The 15,928-nt window shown below is 45.4% G+C and overlaps 1 protein-coding gene across 1 annotated transcript in view; it reads left to right on the top strand.

The window, feature by feature from the left end:
• The window catches only part of TMEM263 (transmembrane protein 263), a 40,300-nt gene that overhangs the window by 8,678 nt on the left and 15,694 nt on the right, over window positions 1–15,928 (top strand). The window contains exons 6-7 of the mRNA XM_009684365.2: window positions 966–1,082; window positions 11,504–11,559. Coding sequence (XP_009682660.2) covers window positions 966–1,082; window positions 11,504–11,559 — 173 coding nt within the window. The remainder of the gene's footprint in view (window positions 1–965; window positions 1,083–11,503; window positions 11,560–15,928) is intronic.

Raw genomic sequence — 15,928 nt, 5'->3', positions numbered from 1 at the left:
CCTCCATCCCCTGGCAGGCTTAGATACCTCTGCTAATTACTCTGGGTTGTCCTGTGCATCTCTTGTCTGAGGTTATACTGTGGGCTTTGCTCCTGGTATCCAGCTGTGCTCTTTGTCTTGCTCCTGGCATTGGGGCCCCCTCTTGTTGTTCTCCGTTGTGGCTCGTGATCTCCGTTTCTTCCAGAAAGGGCAGCAGTCCCACGGGAGGTCTCCATGGGGGGGGACGTGTGAGGAGACCAGTGGTTTCCAGCCAGCTCTCTCTGTGGGGCCTGAACAGCAGCCTGGCTGCAGAGCTGGGAGAAAAGCGCTTTAAGAATTTGCTCAAGGCATAAACCTAAGCTTCGCTGAGTGACGGAGACTGCTTGTTGCTGAAATCCTTACTTAACTAAAGCTAATGGCTAAATTCTTGGCGGCTGTTTTCCCTAATGCCAGGCCTCTGCTTCAAAGGCTGTGCTGGGCTCCCCAAAATCCAAAGCATTTTGGCCTTGGGATCCCATGTCTCCCCTCAGATGGCTCAGGAGCTTAGTCCTCTGTCAACATGTGACACCAACCTTGGCTGCTCTCGCCAGGTCACAAAAAATGCCTGAAAAGACTCTTTAAGACACCTTAATCTTCTGCATCCCTATTTGGAAACTCCTAAAAGGTATCCCTCTGCCCTTATCTATCCTTAGTCTCTACCTTTTAGTTTTTATCATTTTACCTCAGATAGATTTGTCCCATCTTTTGTTGTTGTTGTTGTTGTTGTTGTTCCATGCCTGCTAAAATACAGTGGCAGGAGAACATCCTGAGCCACAAAGAACAGAGCAAAGCCAGCCCTCCCTTGGTGCTCTCACAGCACTGCTTCCTCCTGAGCCACTTTAACAAAGTGTCATTTGAGGCTGGCTGTGGCGGTCCACGGCTCCCTCCTGGGAGTCCTTCAATTTTTGAGAAAAATCTGGCAAACCTCTATTTTTTTTTTGTCCTAGCATTCGACTGGTTGCCTTCTTCAGCTGAACTTCACTGATGTTGATGAATTCCTGGTGCTGGCAGTTGTCCTGGTGAGATGCTCAGTTCCTCACCCTCTGCGGATAAACCATTCCCAGGTGAGACAGAGAAAGTTGGGGAGTAACTGAGTAATGTCCTGCAGCTCCCAGCAGAGCACTGAGGACCAGACACTTTTGCTTTGAGAAGTTTTACAGATGTTGTGTAATTTGTTGGTTGATAATTAATCACGTAACTCCTGCTTTATCAATCTCTGCTTTTGCTCCCCTGTCTATGATCTGCTGCCTGGAAAACTCAGCTAGGGGAAAGAGCTTTAAAAATAAGGCCCTTCATGAGGTAAAAAAAATGTGCCCAGGTGGTTCTTGGTGGGGAATTTTCCTCACATGATTTCTCTGATCTTCGGTGTGGCCATCTTTTACTGCAACTCCAGTGGTATCGGTTGTCTGGAAGGCAGTGTTTGCTAATGTGTATTTTGTATATTAAATAATACTTTGGAAGAAAAGCACTGATCTTCAGGGGAATATCTGTCCTTTGAATCTAAAGAGAATCTTCTCTTTTTGTCGTAGTGCTGAACTGGATCATACAAAACGGCCCTAAAGTGGCCTCCGGAGGACATGTAATCCAGCCCTAACGTGAGACTGGTTATACTCGTTATGGCATCTATGTCCAGAATAGGGTGGGATTTAACACACCTTTCTCCAGATACCCTGCTGAAAGAATGTAGGAAGATTCCTGGGTTTTGTGATTGACATGCTTGAGGCCTGAACCCTCAGAGGCCTTATAAAAGTCTGGGCTCAGGCCAGAGCTGCAGGCGACTCTTGAAAGCTTGGGTGCCCAACTGCCAGTGCAGCATCCAAGTCCTTTTCTAGCTTTAGGCACTTACAATCTTCCTATGTTTATCTTATAAACCTGTGTTTTCTAAATTCAGGTTTATTCCTGATACTGCTTTTCATAGCCTCTTAATAAGCCTTGTTGCAATCAGCTTGCTTTCATATATTAGTAGCGGCAGATGCTTTGTCCTCCTGGATCTACTACCGAAGCCTGCCTATTTCTGTGGCCCAGCATCAATTTCTAGCATGTCCATCCCCAGGCCAAAATGGAAGTACTACAGTAATTAGCAGTACTACAGTAAACAGTAATGCTACTGCTCTTCCAGAACACGATCATCAGCAGGGAGCCAAAATTGAGACCCATCTTTTCTAAAACGCAGCCCTCTGCTGCACTAACTCAGAGTCAGTCCTTATTAGCTGTAGCGCTGGTAGAAAGCCCGGTCCAGAGCTTCAGGTGCTCCTCAGTTCTGCTCAGCTTACCTGAAAAGAGAGGTTTTAGAGTATCTTTGCACAGGGGCAGCCAGGATTTAGTCTGTGAGCTCCTGTATTTTGTGAGATTTCAGGCCTGCCGCATACCTAGAGGCTGCCAGAGCGTAGCAGCGTAGCACAATTCAGCTTTTTACTGTCCCACCTCTCAGATGTCCTTATGGCGGTGGGGCCAGCGCACAACAGAGCTTGATGGGGTCTGTACTGGGCAGGGAGCTCCCCCTTGGAAGAGGAATCAGGCTGATTTAATGAGGCCTCTCTGCACTGCTGCTTCAAGGGAGTTTTTTTATTTTTCGATCCTGAACTTTATTTGGAATCTAAAATTCAAATCAGAGTGCAATGAACGCCCACCTGGAGGAGGGGGAATTAAAAAAAGAACCACATGAGCAACAGTAAACAGAGCTGCCCATGTTTCCCACCTCTCTGGTTTTATCATCTGGAGACCACACATTAAAAAAAGCCTCTGTGTTGAAATATCTGATAAAAACTGGACCTCACTGAAAGATTTTTCACTCAAATTTTTCTGTGTGGGGAAAAGCAACTCCTTAGGCAATATTTTCCTGCTTATTTTTCATCAAAATACAATTTTGGTTAACACAGAGGGGAGCTACCGTAACAGTCTTGGGTTAAAAAAAAGTGGAGAAAAAAAACCCAAAACACTTATGTTTAACCCCAACTCAGCTTTTGTCAATTGGGCAGTGTTACTGAGTTTTGGAAACACCGTCAAAAATGAAATTTATTCCAAAGTTCACTATGGGAAAATGGTATCATTTTTAGCAGGTCTAGTAAAAATTCTCAGGTGTCTGCTAGAAGAGAGAGAGGAAGAGCTTTGTCCCCAGCAAGGCAGTAACAGGGTACCTCCGCTCTGCCTCTCCTTGGAGTTACACAGGCTCCAAATTGGCAAGACTCGCCAGCTAATGTGTTTTCAGTAGAGACTTCCAGAGAAACTATCAGACCAATCCAAGAATAATAAAAACGTTAATTATAGGTTTTCTCTCACTGCAGAACAAATGCATTTCGATACCTCTTGCAGGGATTTATCAAGCATAAGCATGAAGTAGACTTTTTCCTGCTTCTTCTTGCTCTTTTAGTCACGAAATACTGGAGGTTTCAAAACGTGATGCTCCACGCTCAGAGACTAAATCCTTAGCTGTTAGAAAATGGGATAACTCAGCTGGTTCCCTCTGCAGCTATAGTGATTTGCACCAGCTGAGGATCAGCCCCATAATACTACCTAGGCACAGAGCTGTGTTAATTCTTTATTCTTGTTTGATTTCAGTTCCAAAGCCAAAGCTGTCTTACAAAGCGCACGTTTAAAAATGAGTCACAACCCATTATATTTATACTACTTGATGACAAGCAAGTTAGATCAGCTTTTCTGTGATATCAGCTTCTGATATTGGTGCCTCTTTCTTGTGCAGGCTTAAAACTTGCAAAATCGCCTTGTAGTCCTTTGAACTCCCTTGGGAGGTTAAAAAAAAAAATTCTCCAGTTAACACTCCCTCATTTCGTTCTTAAAGGTCATGCTTAGAGCTGGCAGTTGTTATAGGAGCTGTCCTCTGTAAAGAAAAGTCTTAACTAGCCAGGCACAGACTTAACCTCACCATCGAAAAACTAACATTGTCACTAGGATATGGAGAAACCATGGTGAAGAACTAGCAACAGCTAGACCACGGCAGAATGAGCAGTCGGCATCTGCTCGGTGGGCCTTTATCATGCAGTGTTGTATGTACGGTTCAAAATGCACAGAACGATTGTTGAAATGATGTAGACAAATTGACTCAAATTAGTTTAGCATGGGCCATGCAAAGTTTAAGCTTGTGGAGCCCAGACACATAGCAACAGCCACAGCACTTTGGAAGACAGCGCATTAGAAACGTGAGCAGGAAAGGAGTATTCCAGCCCGTGTTGGTAGGGTTTGCTTTTGTGTGTGTTTACTTCTTTTCTTTTAATTTTGACTGGCTCTAGAAAGCGCTGGCGGAAGCGATCGCTGCTGAAGACAGCACTAGCACCGATAATTTTATAGAAGTACTTGTGAGCTTTAATGTCATTTTATACTTCCTTAATCTTTTGACTGTTACTTAATGACAAACAAATCCCCAAAGAACTGAAAAAAGATTAAAAGGATTTGAGATTGTGCTCTCTGCTTTCAGTCAAACTGTCCCAAATCCTGCCAACACAATTCTCTAGTGCCCTGTGACACCCCTCCCCAGACCACCAGGAGTGAGTTTCTTATTGTATTTACAGTAATCTAATTACAACAGTTCTTCAATTCACAGCCAGCTTTAGTATACAGACTTTAGCAAGAACTCTCCTCTCCGGAGAGATTGCAAACTTTAATCTTTTAAACTAACACACTCATACAGATACCCTCTTCCCCCCCTCTCCCCCCCCCCCCCCCCAAAAAAAAAAAAGTTTTGAAAAGCCTATGCAGCAACTAAGATTTGTTTCCACCCTCCAGCTCCCACCAACTCTTCTCTTGTTTTTTGTCAAGTTCTCTTTTATGCCAACTAACTGCCTAAATGTAATCCTGGAGTTCCTAAGAGATGTGATTTTGTAAGATTATAAACTGATGATCAAAGCCAGTGGCCTGCTAGCAAAATTCTTTTTTAAAAAGATATGTTTCTAAATGTTTCTCTGTTTTTTACATTTTTTGAATGTCTACCTGTATTTCTGTAGTAGAAGCAGCAGCTAAGCAGAAAAAATAAAGACTAGATGTTTTACTTAAAATGAAATATGGTGTCAGCTTAAAATTTTCAATGCCCAAAATCAGTTGACACAAATCTTAAAGCTGTTAATTTAGAAGGCTCGCATAACAAAAATAGGCAGAGTTTGTATATATTAAAAATGTCAAGAAAATTAATACAGGAAAGATTGTTTTATATAAAGGAAAATATAAAACAAAAGCAGAATCCTTGATGAAGTAGCAACTCTGTAGACATTCCAGTGTGTCTTTACAGCCATCTAGCTATATACGGAAGTACTGCACTATTCAGTTTCCTTTCTGTCATAGGTTTTCCATTTAAATCTTCTTAAGTTTTACTAGGTTTACCAGTGCACATCATATGGAAGTCTGAGGGAACTCTTCCCTTCCTCCAGTAGCGTAAGCTCTGCTCACCTAATCCTGAACTCACTAAAGTTAATAAATCTTTGCTCCCGAAAGACAGCAGGAACGATTTAGGCCCGATATTACTATAAAACCTAGGTCTTCCCCATTACTGGGTCTTTTACAAGATGTACATAAGACAGAAATATATGAATATTCATCTTTCCTTTGAAAATATTTCAAATCCTTATTTTGGGTTTCAGTATTCTGTGCTGTTCATCAGTCATTTTGCTTTTAAATACACACCACCATTCCCTGTCATGTTAGAAATGCGTTAACACTTGGCTCCTATTGTTGAGGTTCATTGGTATGCAAGCTGAAATGAGCTGGGCAGTCAAACCTCAGATATTTCCTACTGTCTTCTGTGAACCTTACAAAACTGGGAACCAAGTAGTATCTTTTCTGGTCTCGCATTCATACTTGAAGAGCTGGCTCTAAAGCACCTTCATGCTGTTTTCCTTTGAACAAACTGGCCATGATAATATTAGATAAACGAAGCAATTATCTTGTCCAGTTCGTAAAATCTTTTTGTTTCTAGATAACGTATATGCTCGGCTCAGTCTGGGGAACTGCAGAATAATGAAACGGCTCTGAAAAGGTCATATGAAAGAGTAAGAGACAGCAGCTGCTTGGAAACCTCCCAACTTTCATCAAAGTGTTATGGAAATGGCAGACTGTATGTAGTAGTTTATTTCTGTGAGATCTAATTTAAATTTTAATCTCTGGGATAATATTTCTAATCCTCCCAGTCCAGTAATGTATTAGGTTGCACAGGGTACAAGAAATACTCCTACTCTTACAAATGCTAAGTTCTTTACCAATCTGGACGATAGTCTTGTGCAAGGGACTTAGTCTGCACTAATAAAGTGAAAACGTTAATGTGTTGCTTGCAAAAGGGGGTGTGGAGCAGAGAAAAGTGTACGAATGCCATCTGCTGGCTTGATAAAAAAGCCATGGCCCCTAGCAACTGTTGCTGCTGTCTTTGAAGATGGAGGTGGAGGGCCAGTTCTCATTTCTTATATTGGCGTGATCCAGTTAAATTATTCCATGTTTAGGCACGTGTAAATAAAAGAAGACTCCGGCTAACGTTATACTAGCCATATCTGCCTTCATGTGTGTGTCTGTGCTCGGGTATTAGGTCTGTTTAATGCTTTACGTCATCAGGGCTTAGTTAGATTAGAAAAAAAGGCCTCTGCTCTTGCAGTTGGGGAGTGCTTTTGCTCAGTGCCACGTTTAGGTGTGCTAGTCCTCAGGTAAGTTTATAGCCATTAGACTATTGTTTTATTTGTTACGTGTAATGCTGCACATAGAGGAAGGGTGCTGTATGGCAAAGCCAGCTTTCACCTAGAAGATTTTACCTCTCTGGTTTCTCTCTCCAGTCAGCTGAGACAGACAGGGGTTTTCCAACAAGCAACTCTATGTGCTTTTCCTTTGTGGACTGCACTGACATGCCATGCCGTGCTGAGACAACTGTGTGTGTGTGTGTGTGTGTGTGTGTGTGTGATTTTGGAGTTAAAAACGCCCAAAATATCGAAGGGGCTCTCTCGCAGCCTGCCAGAGTAGTGATTTTACAGCCAAGGGTATGTGGCACGCCCAGAGGTATGGTATGAGGGCGTTTGAGGATGTGAAGTCTGCTGGGATGGCATTTGAGCCAAAGCTAGCATGGTTGACACCATACAGTCTGCCAGGACTGGGCCCTGCCGTAAACTATCCTGTCAAACGTACCTAGGAGAAACCAGCTCCCTTTTTGAGGGGAGCAACTCGGCTTGCTCCAGGAGGGCGTCTGGGGAGAACGCGCTCGCCCAGGAGGGCCTGGGTGAAACACCGAGCAACCCAGCCTGGCACCTGCACCTCCACAGGAGCCTCCACCAGCTATAGGGATCAGCCTCTGGAGATATCTTCGTTAGTGTTAAAAGTACAAAGAACAACAGCATAAATGTGTCTTTTTTAAATTGAACCATAGCGTACAGGATAGCATAGAGTCCAACCATTTGCAGTGGCTCAGTCGTCATGAATTTTAGAAATATTTCAAAAGTACTTAAAGGTCTCTTTTCTCAGCAGGTTCCTGCAGAAGCTGTTAATTCAGCTTGGAGTATGATGTCAAAAGGCAAGCTCTACATTAATACATCAAGCCCAAGCCTCGTAGGCGTGCTGGCAGGGACCTTAAGTGATCTACTCTTATAATAGTGGGCCAAAGAATCAGGAAATAAAAACAGCCTGGCTCCTCATCACCGCTTGTCCTTCTTTCCTGGGCTGAACTCAATGTCCAGGTGGGGAGGGAAAAGGCTCCTTGCTAAGCTTATCCCAAGGTTTATGCAGAGCCAGTTGAGTGTGGGTCCTGCTCTCTCTCAGCCTCTCCTGTCTGGCAGAAAACCCAGCTGGAGATGGATGCACCCACGCTGTCCTCTCATTTCCTTTTTGTGAGACCAAAGCAGAGAGATAGCAGCTGTTTAAGGACTTTCCAGCTCACATCAAAGTCTGTGAGGAAACATCAGGTTGCAGCTGGAGGCAGTACTCAAGCAAGTACTCAGCGCTGCAAGGCTCCGCCTTTCAAAACTTGATGTGGAGCTCCTAGACTTGAAAAAAAAATACCCAATGTTGAGCTTGTCTTATGGCTCCTGAGCTTTTAAGATTCACAGACAATCCATTTTCTCTCCACAGTTTTGCTCCAGACACTGTAAGATGTCAGCACCGAGGCAACAGCAGTGAGCAGGGTGTGTGATTTTTATCTGTACTGACTCAGGTGCTTTTGCTCAGAAACGTTAGGAGCTGATTTAGAGAGCGTGTTTGCCGGTTATAATCAAAATTATCATAAATATTTTCATTTGTAATCAGCAAGTATTCAGAACATTGCCTTTTCACCTGTTTGATAATTCTCTTGATTCTACATAGTAACAAATAATGCCACCTGCCTTGTACTCCCCGTCCCCATCGTGACTGGTGGATATAATGCACCATATTTTTCCAGGGACGATCCATTCTTGTGAGGCTTTACCTGGTCCATGCTTCTACTCAGAGTAAGTTCTGATTTTTTTTTAGTTTAGATACCTTGTGTTGTTGTTCAGAGATCACTCATAGTCAAGCAAGCCGAGAAGACTGCCATTATCTAGCACCTAAACTCTACGTGATCTGCAGTAGGTAATAGGGTCAGGGCCATCCTTGTAGTTAATGATGGGAAGTGGTTAACAATGGGTCACTGATAAGATATGATTAACGAAGGGAAAAAGATTGCAGAACTGCAAAGTTACCGAGGGCACTGAGTAGCACTAGTATTAAAAACTCCACAAGCTCTCCTAACTCCAAGCCTACAGCTGCCTTTTTGCCCCCACCCCCTTACTGGTAAATCCATGCAGGCCAGCAAGAATTTCCAAATGACTTACTACGAGAACGTGGCACAGCCTTGGCTCAGCCTTGGCTGGCCACCCACACCACCTCCTACGCCTGGCCTGCTGCTTCTCCAGAGGCTGAAAGAGAGCTGCGCTGGCCTGTCCCCTAAGCAAGGGCAGCAGTCCCATCACTTCTGCCCCAAAGAAGAGCTCGGCAGCTTCTACAAACTCTATTAACTCTATTGCAGATGAGAGTCAGTGCTATAAAATATAAGTAACTAATTACACCATTGCTATCCTCATCATCACGGTTATTTTTATTCTTTTCCTGAAGTGAAAAAGGAATTAAAGGAAGAATAGAGTTTGATTAGAGTGAAGAGGAAATGGGGAGAAGGAAGGAAACTATACCCCGCATAGAGAAGAAGGCCACAAAACCACGGCGCGGAAATAAGATGCAATTGCGTATGTTTGGCATTTCCCTGGGACTGTCTTTGGCAGTGTTCACAGAGCTGGATGCAGGATTTGTGAAAATGAAAGGCTTCCCTTACTTTTCAATGTTCCTTTTATTGCCTCAATATACCAGCTCATGGGTATGGAGTGATCAGGCAGAGATCAGGCACAGCATTACAAAACCGTAGAGTACTCACTTCTTACCAGTATCCGTAATATCTTATTTCTTCTTTAAGGCAAGCAGTTTACAGTTCAGAATAGAAACGAAACTATTATTTTTGAGTATTCCCATGCCTGTTTTTAAAACCGTATTTTTCACATTGATCTTTTATTTGTAGGAATAAACACAGTAATAACAGAAACAGTCTCTGGCATGTCACCACTGCGACGTGCCCACCCTGATGGTCAGTGGCAATCAGCACTGGGTCTCCTGCTTAACAGCTAGCAGTGCACAGACCATTTACTGGACCTTGAGACAGATCCTGGAGTGTTTTGCTGTTACAGTGTCCACCTCTGGAAGGAACCAAGAGAATATTAAAGCACTTGGTTATCTATGCACTGGTAATTAAATAGCTGCAACAAAGTATGGAGATACCTACTTGATTTTCCAAACGCTTGGAGCTCTCATTGGTCCACTGGGAAGCATAAGGGAGCAGAGCAGGGAGCTGAATGTTTAATTGAAGCGATGGAAGGTATGTACGCAGCTCTGCAGAGACTCCTGGGGAGACGAAGGAAAGAAGTGCTCAGTGCCCTTACTGGCCTGGGCTTTTGCTTCCTTTCATTTGCAACCTCAAAAACATGGAAGGACTTCTTGTTTTGCAGATCTGTAATCGGGTCCCGTTAATGTTTTGTATTCTATAACAAGAATGGAGGCATGGTAGAGAGAGATTTGCGGAGCTGACTTAATGCTTGCTATTTTAAATGTCAATCTTCTGGGCGAGGTTCCTGTTTTCTTCAGAGGCTGGAAGCTATGAATAGTGGGCAAACACAAATCCTGCTTTTAATCAGCCAACCTTCCACCCTCATAAAACAAAACAAAAAACTTATACATACACCCTAATATGTATAGGTGTATGTATACATATCATACATACACCTATATGTATGTATAGACAACTGGGGGAAACCAAGAAAGACTTCTTATTTAGAATAGGAAAAAAAAGACTGAACCCTTACAAAAGAGTTGCTGCACTTCTACGCGGCACACCACACCTTGGAGACTAAACAGCAATGTTATCATCTATACCTATTTATTCAAGGCAGGGATCTGACCTTTCTAGGCTTATTTATTTCAGCAAACTTTGTTCACGCTACTAATGACCGCTCATATTTTTAAGAGTTGCAAGACTGGAATATAAAATAATTGCTGATAATATAAAAAATGTGTGATAGGAGGAGCAATAATTTTCCCATTATCATGTGATTTTTTTTTTCTTCAAGAGCATAGATTAATTTGTACTCTGAGAAATTACTTCAATTATTTTGATCACTTTCTTATCAAAGGTACATTTTGAAATTGGCAACTGCCCTTCCAGAGATATGAAGGTTTTTTGTGATCTTTACAACAAATCCTAGTGACTTGATTAAACAGTGCTATAGTATTATTGAATAATATTACTGAAATCATTTTGTTCCAGGTTTCTCAATATCTACCCAAATCCTTCTCTCAGCTGCACGGAGGAAACACAGCCCACAGGTTGAGCAACAAGCCCAGACATCTTCAGGGCTTGGGTGGCTTTAATCTTGTCACTTGGCCCCAAAATGACCCTGTGCCCTGACCTATAAAATGGGGACAATAAAAGCTATCCACCTTTGTAAACACTGATGAGACAGACGGTTGAATAGCCATACGTAAGCTTTGAATATTAATTAAACTGAGACAGGGCACAAAGTAATCACAAAGCATACGCTACTTTAAAGTGGCTTATTTTCAGTTCTGCTACTGGAACCAGTTTTCTCATGCCTCTACAGTAACGAGCTGGCGGCGCAATCTGCCAAATCATGGTCTTGATCATTTTTTACCACGTAATCATACTGTGATAGCAGTTTGAACCTGTGTGTGCGCACGTAACAAAAAGACACCGCCGAACAGTTTACAGTCTAAGACTTAAAAATCTGTTGCTTACTCTCAATTTGTATTGGTGTAACTCTGAAGTGAGCTGTGTTATAAAAAGGAATGGGGATACTTAGGCTTTTATTTTAGTATCCAGCAGTGTAGTGGTATTTCAGTAGTGTGTGAGAGCTGTTACTTTTTGAACCATCACCGAAAATCTTGTATGACCAATACATGTACGTCTCTGACTTCCTTCCCGTATGCGTTACAGGCACCCAGTATTCCTAGCAGACGGTTTCACTTCTATGAGACAGGATGCATCTGCAGGTGAGACATCACACTTAAATAAGCATGTCTTGTCACATGCAATGAAGACATTATATGTGTTTAAGTGGAGTACGGTGGCCTTTCATTCCAAGCAGTTTTTGCTACTAAGATAGTGTTGGCCACTGGATTCTTTAACTCCATTCCAGCAAGTCTTGGGTATTAATCTTCCTTCCTTCCTACTGGCATACCTTTCATCTGGGTTGTCTGCCTAGGGAACCAGTTTTTAAGCCCTAAGGTAGATTTAATATTTCCAACTTGCAAAAGCACAGTTCTTGCCTAATCTTCCTCCACAGCCCCTCCCGGGCATGGATCTGTGACAGCCAGGTACTCCAACACACGGCATCCTGGCGAGGAGGTGGCACCCCGTAAGCTCTAGCTTTGGCCTTCGCCTTGGTTACTGCAGTTCATTATGTCTAGAAATGAACCAAATAAACCAGCACGTGCAGAAGCTCACGTGCTTCTTGTTGCACTCCTTCCTGGCTCTGGTTTGCTGGTGAGCCCCGCTGGCGTTCGCTACCCAGTCAGAGACTGCACCAGATTTGAGAGGCTGATGCTCTCTCCGTGACTTTGACTTTTCACAACAGCTACCTACACTGGGAAAAGTGAAACCGCTAGCCAACAGGTTGAAGCCCGTAAGTTCAGGAGACGTATTTCACATTTTAAATTAAGTCCTGCGATAAAAGAGAATGATTGCTTTCAGGGCTCTTTTCTGTTTACATTGAATCCAATACAATGAAACAGCCTGGCTGCAGTTCCCCACAGCTGCTGCAGCAGTACGAGTAACCATGCTCATAATAATGGCATACAAAATGTATATTATTTGACCTTCCTTCAATTATTTTCTGCATCCATAATCATCTAGTGCACTCACAGACATAATCTAACAACCCATAATCTAAATGAAGCAACTGTTCCTACATAGGGAAAGGCTGAATGTTGTATTTTTTCCATTTTAAAATAGTTAAGAAGCTGCTAACATGCTATTTCCAGTGAAGGAAGGGTATTTATTTACCACAAGGCCTAAATAATACTACAGAAGTCTTTACTGAATATACCCATAGCAGACCATTTTTGAGAAAGCGTATGAAGGAAGTGTTTAATGCATGAAAAGCAAAATGAGAGAAAAAATAGTCACAATGATTACATCCCTCGAACCAAAACCTTTTCCTCAGCTTAAATTTTGGTTTAGCAAAGCAGCAGGGCCACTGCTCATTTATTTTTGGTTCTATTTTAAAAATGTAAGTCTAAAGTTATTTCAGTTATTACACCTGCCAATGAGACTCCACAGCCAATTACTGTGGTTTTATGAGGAAGTTTTCTCTTTCTGTTTCTGGGCAAAACACAAATGCAAGTTTTTCTGTTTCATTTTAAGTCTATCCAAATTTGAAAAAGACACGATTTTAATCTCTGCAGCGTCTTTCATTTTCAGTAAGTCCAGCACTAGGAGGCAAAATATTTTTGGATGCATCTAAAAGCCCAAAGCTCTAAAGCTTATGGGTGATTTAACTCTCCTATGGAGAATATTTTCAAGTTAACAACTCTTTCAACCAGAAACACGAAGCTATAGGTCTTCCATCCGAAGCAGAGCACAGTACGTGAAGAAAGCGCTACGTACACCTGGGCCTCCAGGCAAGGGATGAACAACAGCAACAACAAAAATCCTCTTATCTGGAAGAACAGAAGAGATAAGAGTGGCAAGCATGTGTCTAACTGTTAGTACCAGGAAAGTAAACACTGCAGGAGGTCAGAGAGATGCTAACCTGTCTCTCGCTGCAAAGCAAGATCTCGCTCCCATGTGTGCGCTATATCTTTAAAGCACACTTAGGTGTAACTTAGGAGTAACTTAGGTACGCAGGATGCCTTTGGCACCCTGAAAGACCCCATGGAGTTTTCCAGACTGGACACTTCATCTGTTTTTCACTTGGATTCTCCTACAATTCTGCTTTAACCTGTTTGGTGCCAAAATAAGGGGCGTGGTTTGTATTTGTTCAAGGGGTCAGCGATGTTGCGTCGCTGTATCAGCGGGCTTTGCTGATGGCCACGTGCAGAGTCGCTCTGCTGAGTCTCACTGAAACTCTGCAACAGTCCAGTGTTAGCACACACTGAGGAGGACGGATCCTTTTCAACTTAATCTCGCACCCGCGCTGTGTCTTTCTGGGCTAATCCAGAGAGAAACTAGTGAATCTGTGACAGAAATGAGCCTGGAAAAGTCCTCGTCGCACAGACCTCCATGAAAACATGGTGCTCCTTGATGTTTCCCATGTAGGAGCTAAGCTCACACGTTCACGGAGAAAGTCCTGGTTTTCATTCCCTTTGGAGAAGCCCAAGAAGGATGACCCTCCTCCATCCCTCCCGCTTCACGGAGGGGCCAGATCCAACCAGCGGCAAGGAAATAAGGACAAAACTTTTCCCCTGTGAGGGTGACAGGAGCACTGGAGCAGGTTGCCCACAGAGGTTGTGGAGTCCTCAAAAGCCGCCTGGACGCGACCCTGGGCAACGCGCTCTAGGTGACCCTGCTGGAGCGGGGGGGGTTGGACTGGCTGATCTCCAGAGGTCCCTGCCAACCTCAACTGGTCGGTGTGAACCCAGCACGGCGCAGGGCAGAGGAAGCGGGGAGGCACCCCGGCTGTGAAAGCCTCTTGCTCTCGTACAGCATTGGAGGGGGGGGCGCTGAAGGAGCTCTGGTTTCTCAACGCGCACGAGACTCCCCTCTCTCCCTGACCGCGCAACACCTTCCTTGCCTAACAACGCTCCTGCCCGGCTTGCAGATCACCGCTCTCCCCCCAAAAGGGCCTTCGGCGCTGCACGCGGAGAGGTCCCAAAGGAGGTGGGGGGAGCACCCGCAAGCCTCCCTGTGCGACGACGTGAGTGGCCGTTTACGGGCGGGAAAGGGCCGCGACCGGCCCCCGTGTCCCGGCGGGGGGGAGCGGGGAGGCCGCCGGCGCCTGCGCGCCCCCCGGCCGCCGCGGGGCCGCGCCGGGCGCTGGGGCGGGGTCTGCGGGCGCCGACGGGGCGGGCGGCGGCGGCGGGCGCCACGTCGGCAGCGAGGAAAAGCGGCCGAGTAAAGTCTGCTGCGGGCCGGGCCGGGCCGGGCCGAGCCGGGCCGAGGGGTGAGTGAAGCCGGCGGGCGGCGGCGGCAGCAGCAGCAGCCCCCGAGGGGGCGGCCGGGCCGGGGGCTCCGCTGCCCGCGGAGGAGCGGCGGTGCCCCCGCGCCAGCGGAGCGCTCGCCTTGTCTGTCTGTCTGTCTTTTTCCTTCTTTCTCTTTCCTCCCCCTCGGAGGAAGGGAAACTTCTGGGAGGTTTCTGGGGGAGGAGGAAGGGGAGGACGCGGCAGCGCCGTGCTCGGCGGTGCGGGAGGAGGCCCCGGGGCAGCGCCGCCACCTGCCCGGCCCGGCTCGGCTCGGCCCGGCCCGGCCCCCCGCTCCCTCCGGGCTCGGTCGCGGCCTCGGCTGCCACGTCAGTGCCGGCCCGACCCCGAAAACACCCTGGGGAGAGCCCTGACCTTCCCCGCGGCTCGCCCCCTCTGCGCCCCAAGGAGCTTTATGTTGTCCCCCCCACCCCCGCCCCAACGTTTTGCTGTTTTCAAGTGTTTCCTGGAGCAGTTTTCGATCTGTCTCATCCGTTTAAGCCCAGCTTGACGGAGCAGCCTTTAGGAGAGATGTTTTATGAACTTTGGGGAGATAGTTCAGCTTTTCGTGTTCGTCTTAGCTTCGGTATTTACGTGGTGCGGCCTGAAAATAAAGGCGAGTTATTTTAGCCGTGCAGCTGGTTCTGGTCATTGTGTGAAGCCAGTAGACGGTGGCCGCAGACGTGATTACATGCTTCCTTCTGCGTGTTCAACGGCGCTGGGAACGAGGACTCTGACTCAAGATGCCGCTTCTCTGTGGAAGCTGAATACAAAACGCGTGGTGCAGCCTCCTGTTCCTCCAAAGGGTTGTTTTGGGCAGTATGACTTTGTAGGTTTAGCAGGGCACGTACGAGGTGGTTTGTATACTGAATTGAGCTAATATTGGTTTGTATGCACGTTACTCTTCCAGATTGCTCAGTAAATACTATCTTTTTTTTTTTTGACGCCCCATAGTTCTGTTAAGCTGTGGTTGGCCGTTGAGTGCAGTCAGTGCTAGTACCGCCTCCCCTGTGCAGAAAGAGGCTGTGCTGTCAAAGAGCAAACCAAAAGGTGGTCCCTGTCCAACAAGCGAACAGGTCTGAACGTCAGGCGGAAGACAATGAACAGATGGTAGACACCAGGGGAGACGTTCGTTATTCTCTTAGCAAGGATGGCAAGGAAGTACAGCAGCTGCTTTATCACTCTCGCTGTGAGGTGCTGTCTGGTTGTGTCTTTCATAGGCCTGATAGAAAAAGAGTTGACG

Source organism: Struthio camelus, chromosome 1, assembly GCF_040807025.1.
Source record: "Struthio camelus isolate bStrCam1 chromosome 1, bStrCam1.hap1, whole genome shotgun sequence".
Taxonomy (NCBI): domain Eukaryota; kingdom Metazoa; phylum Chordata; class Aves; order Struthioniformes; family Struthionidae; genus Struthio; species Struthio camelus.
Note: the sequence above shows the minus strand (reverse complement) of the source record. Positions and strands in the feature narration are given on the sequence as shown.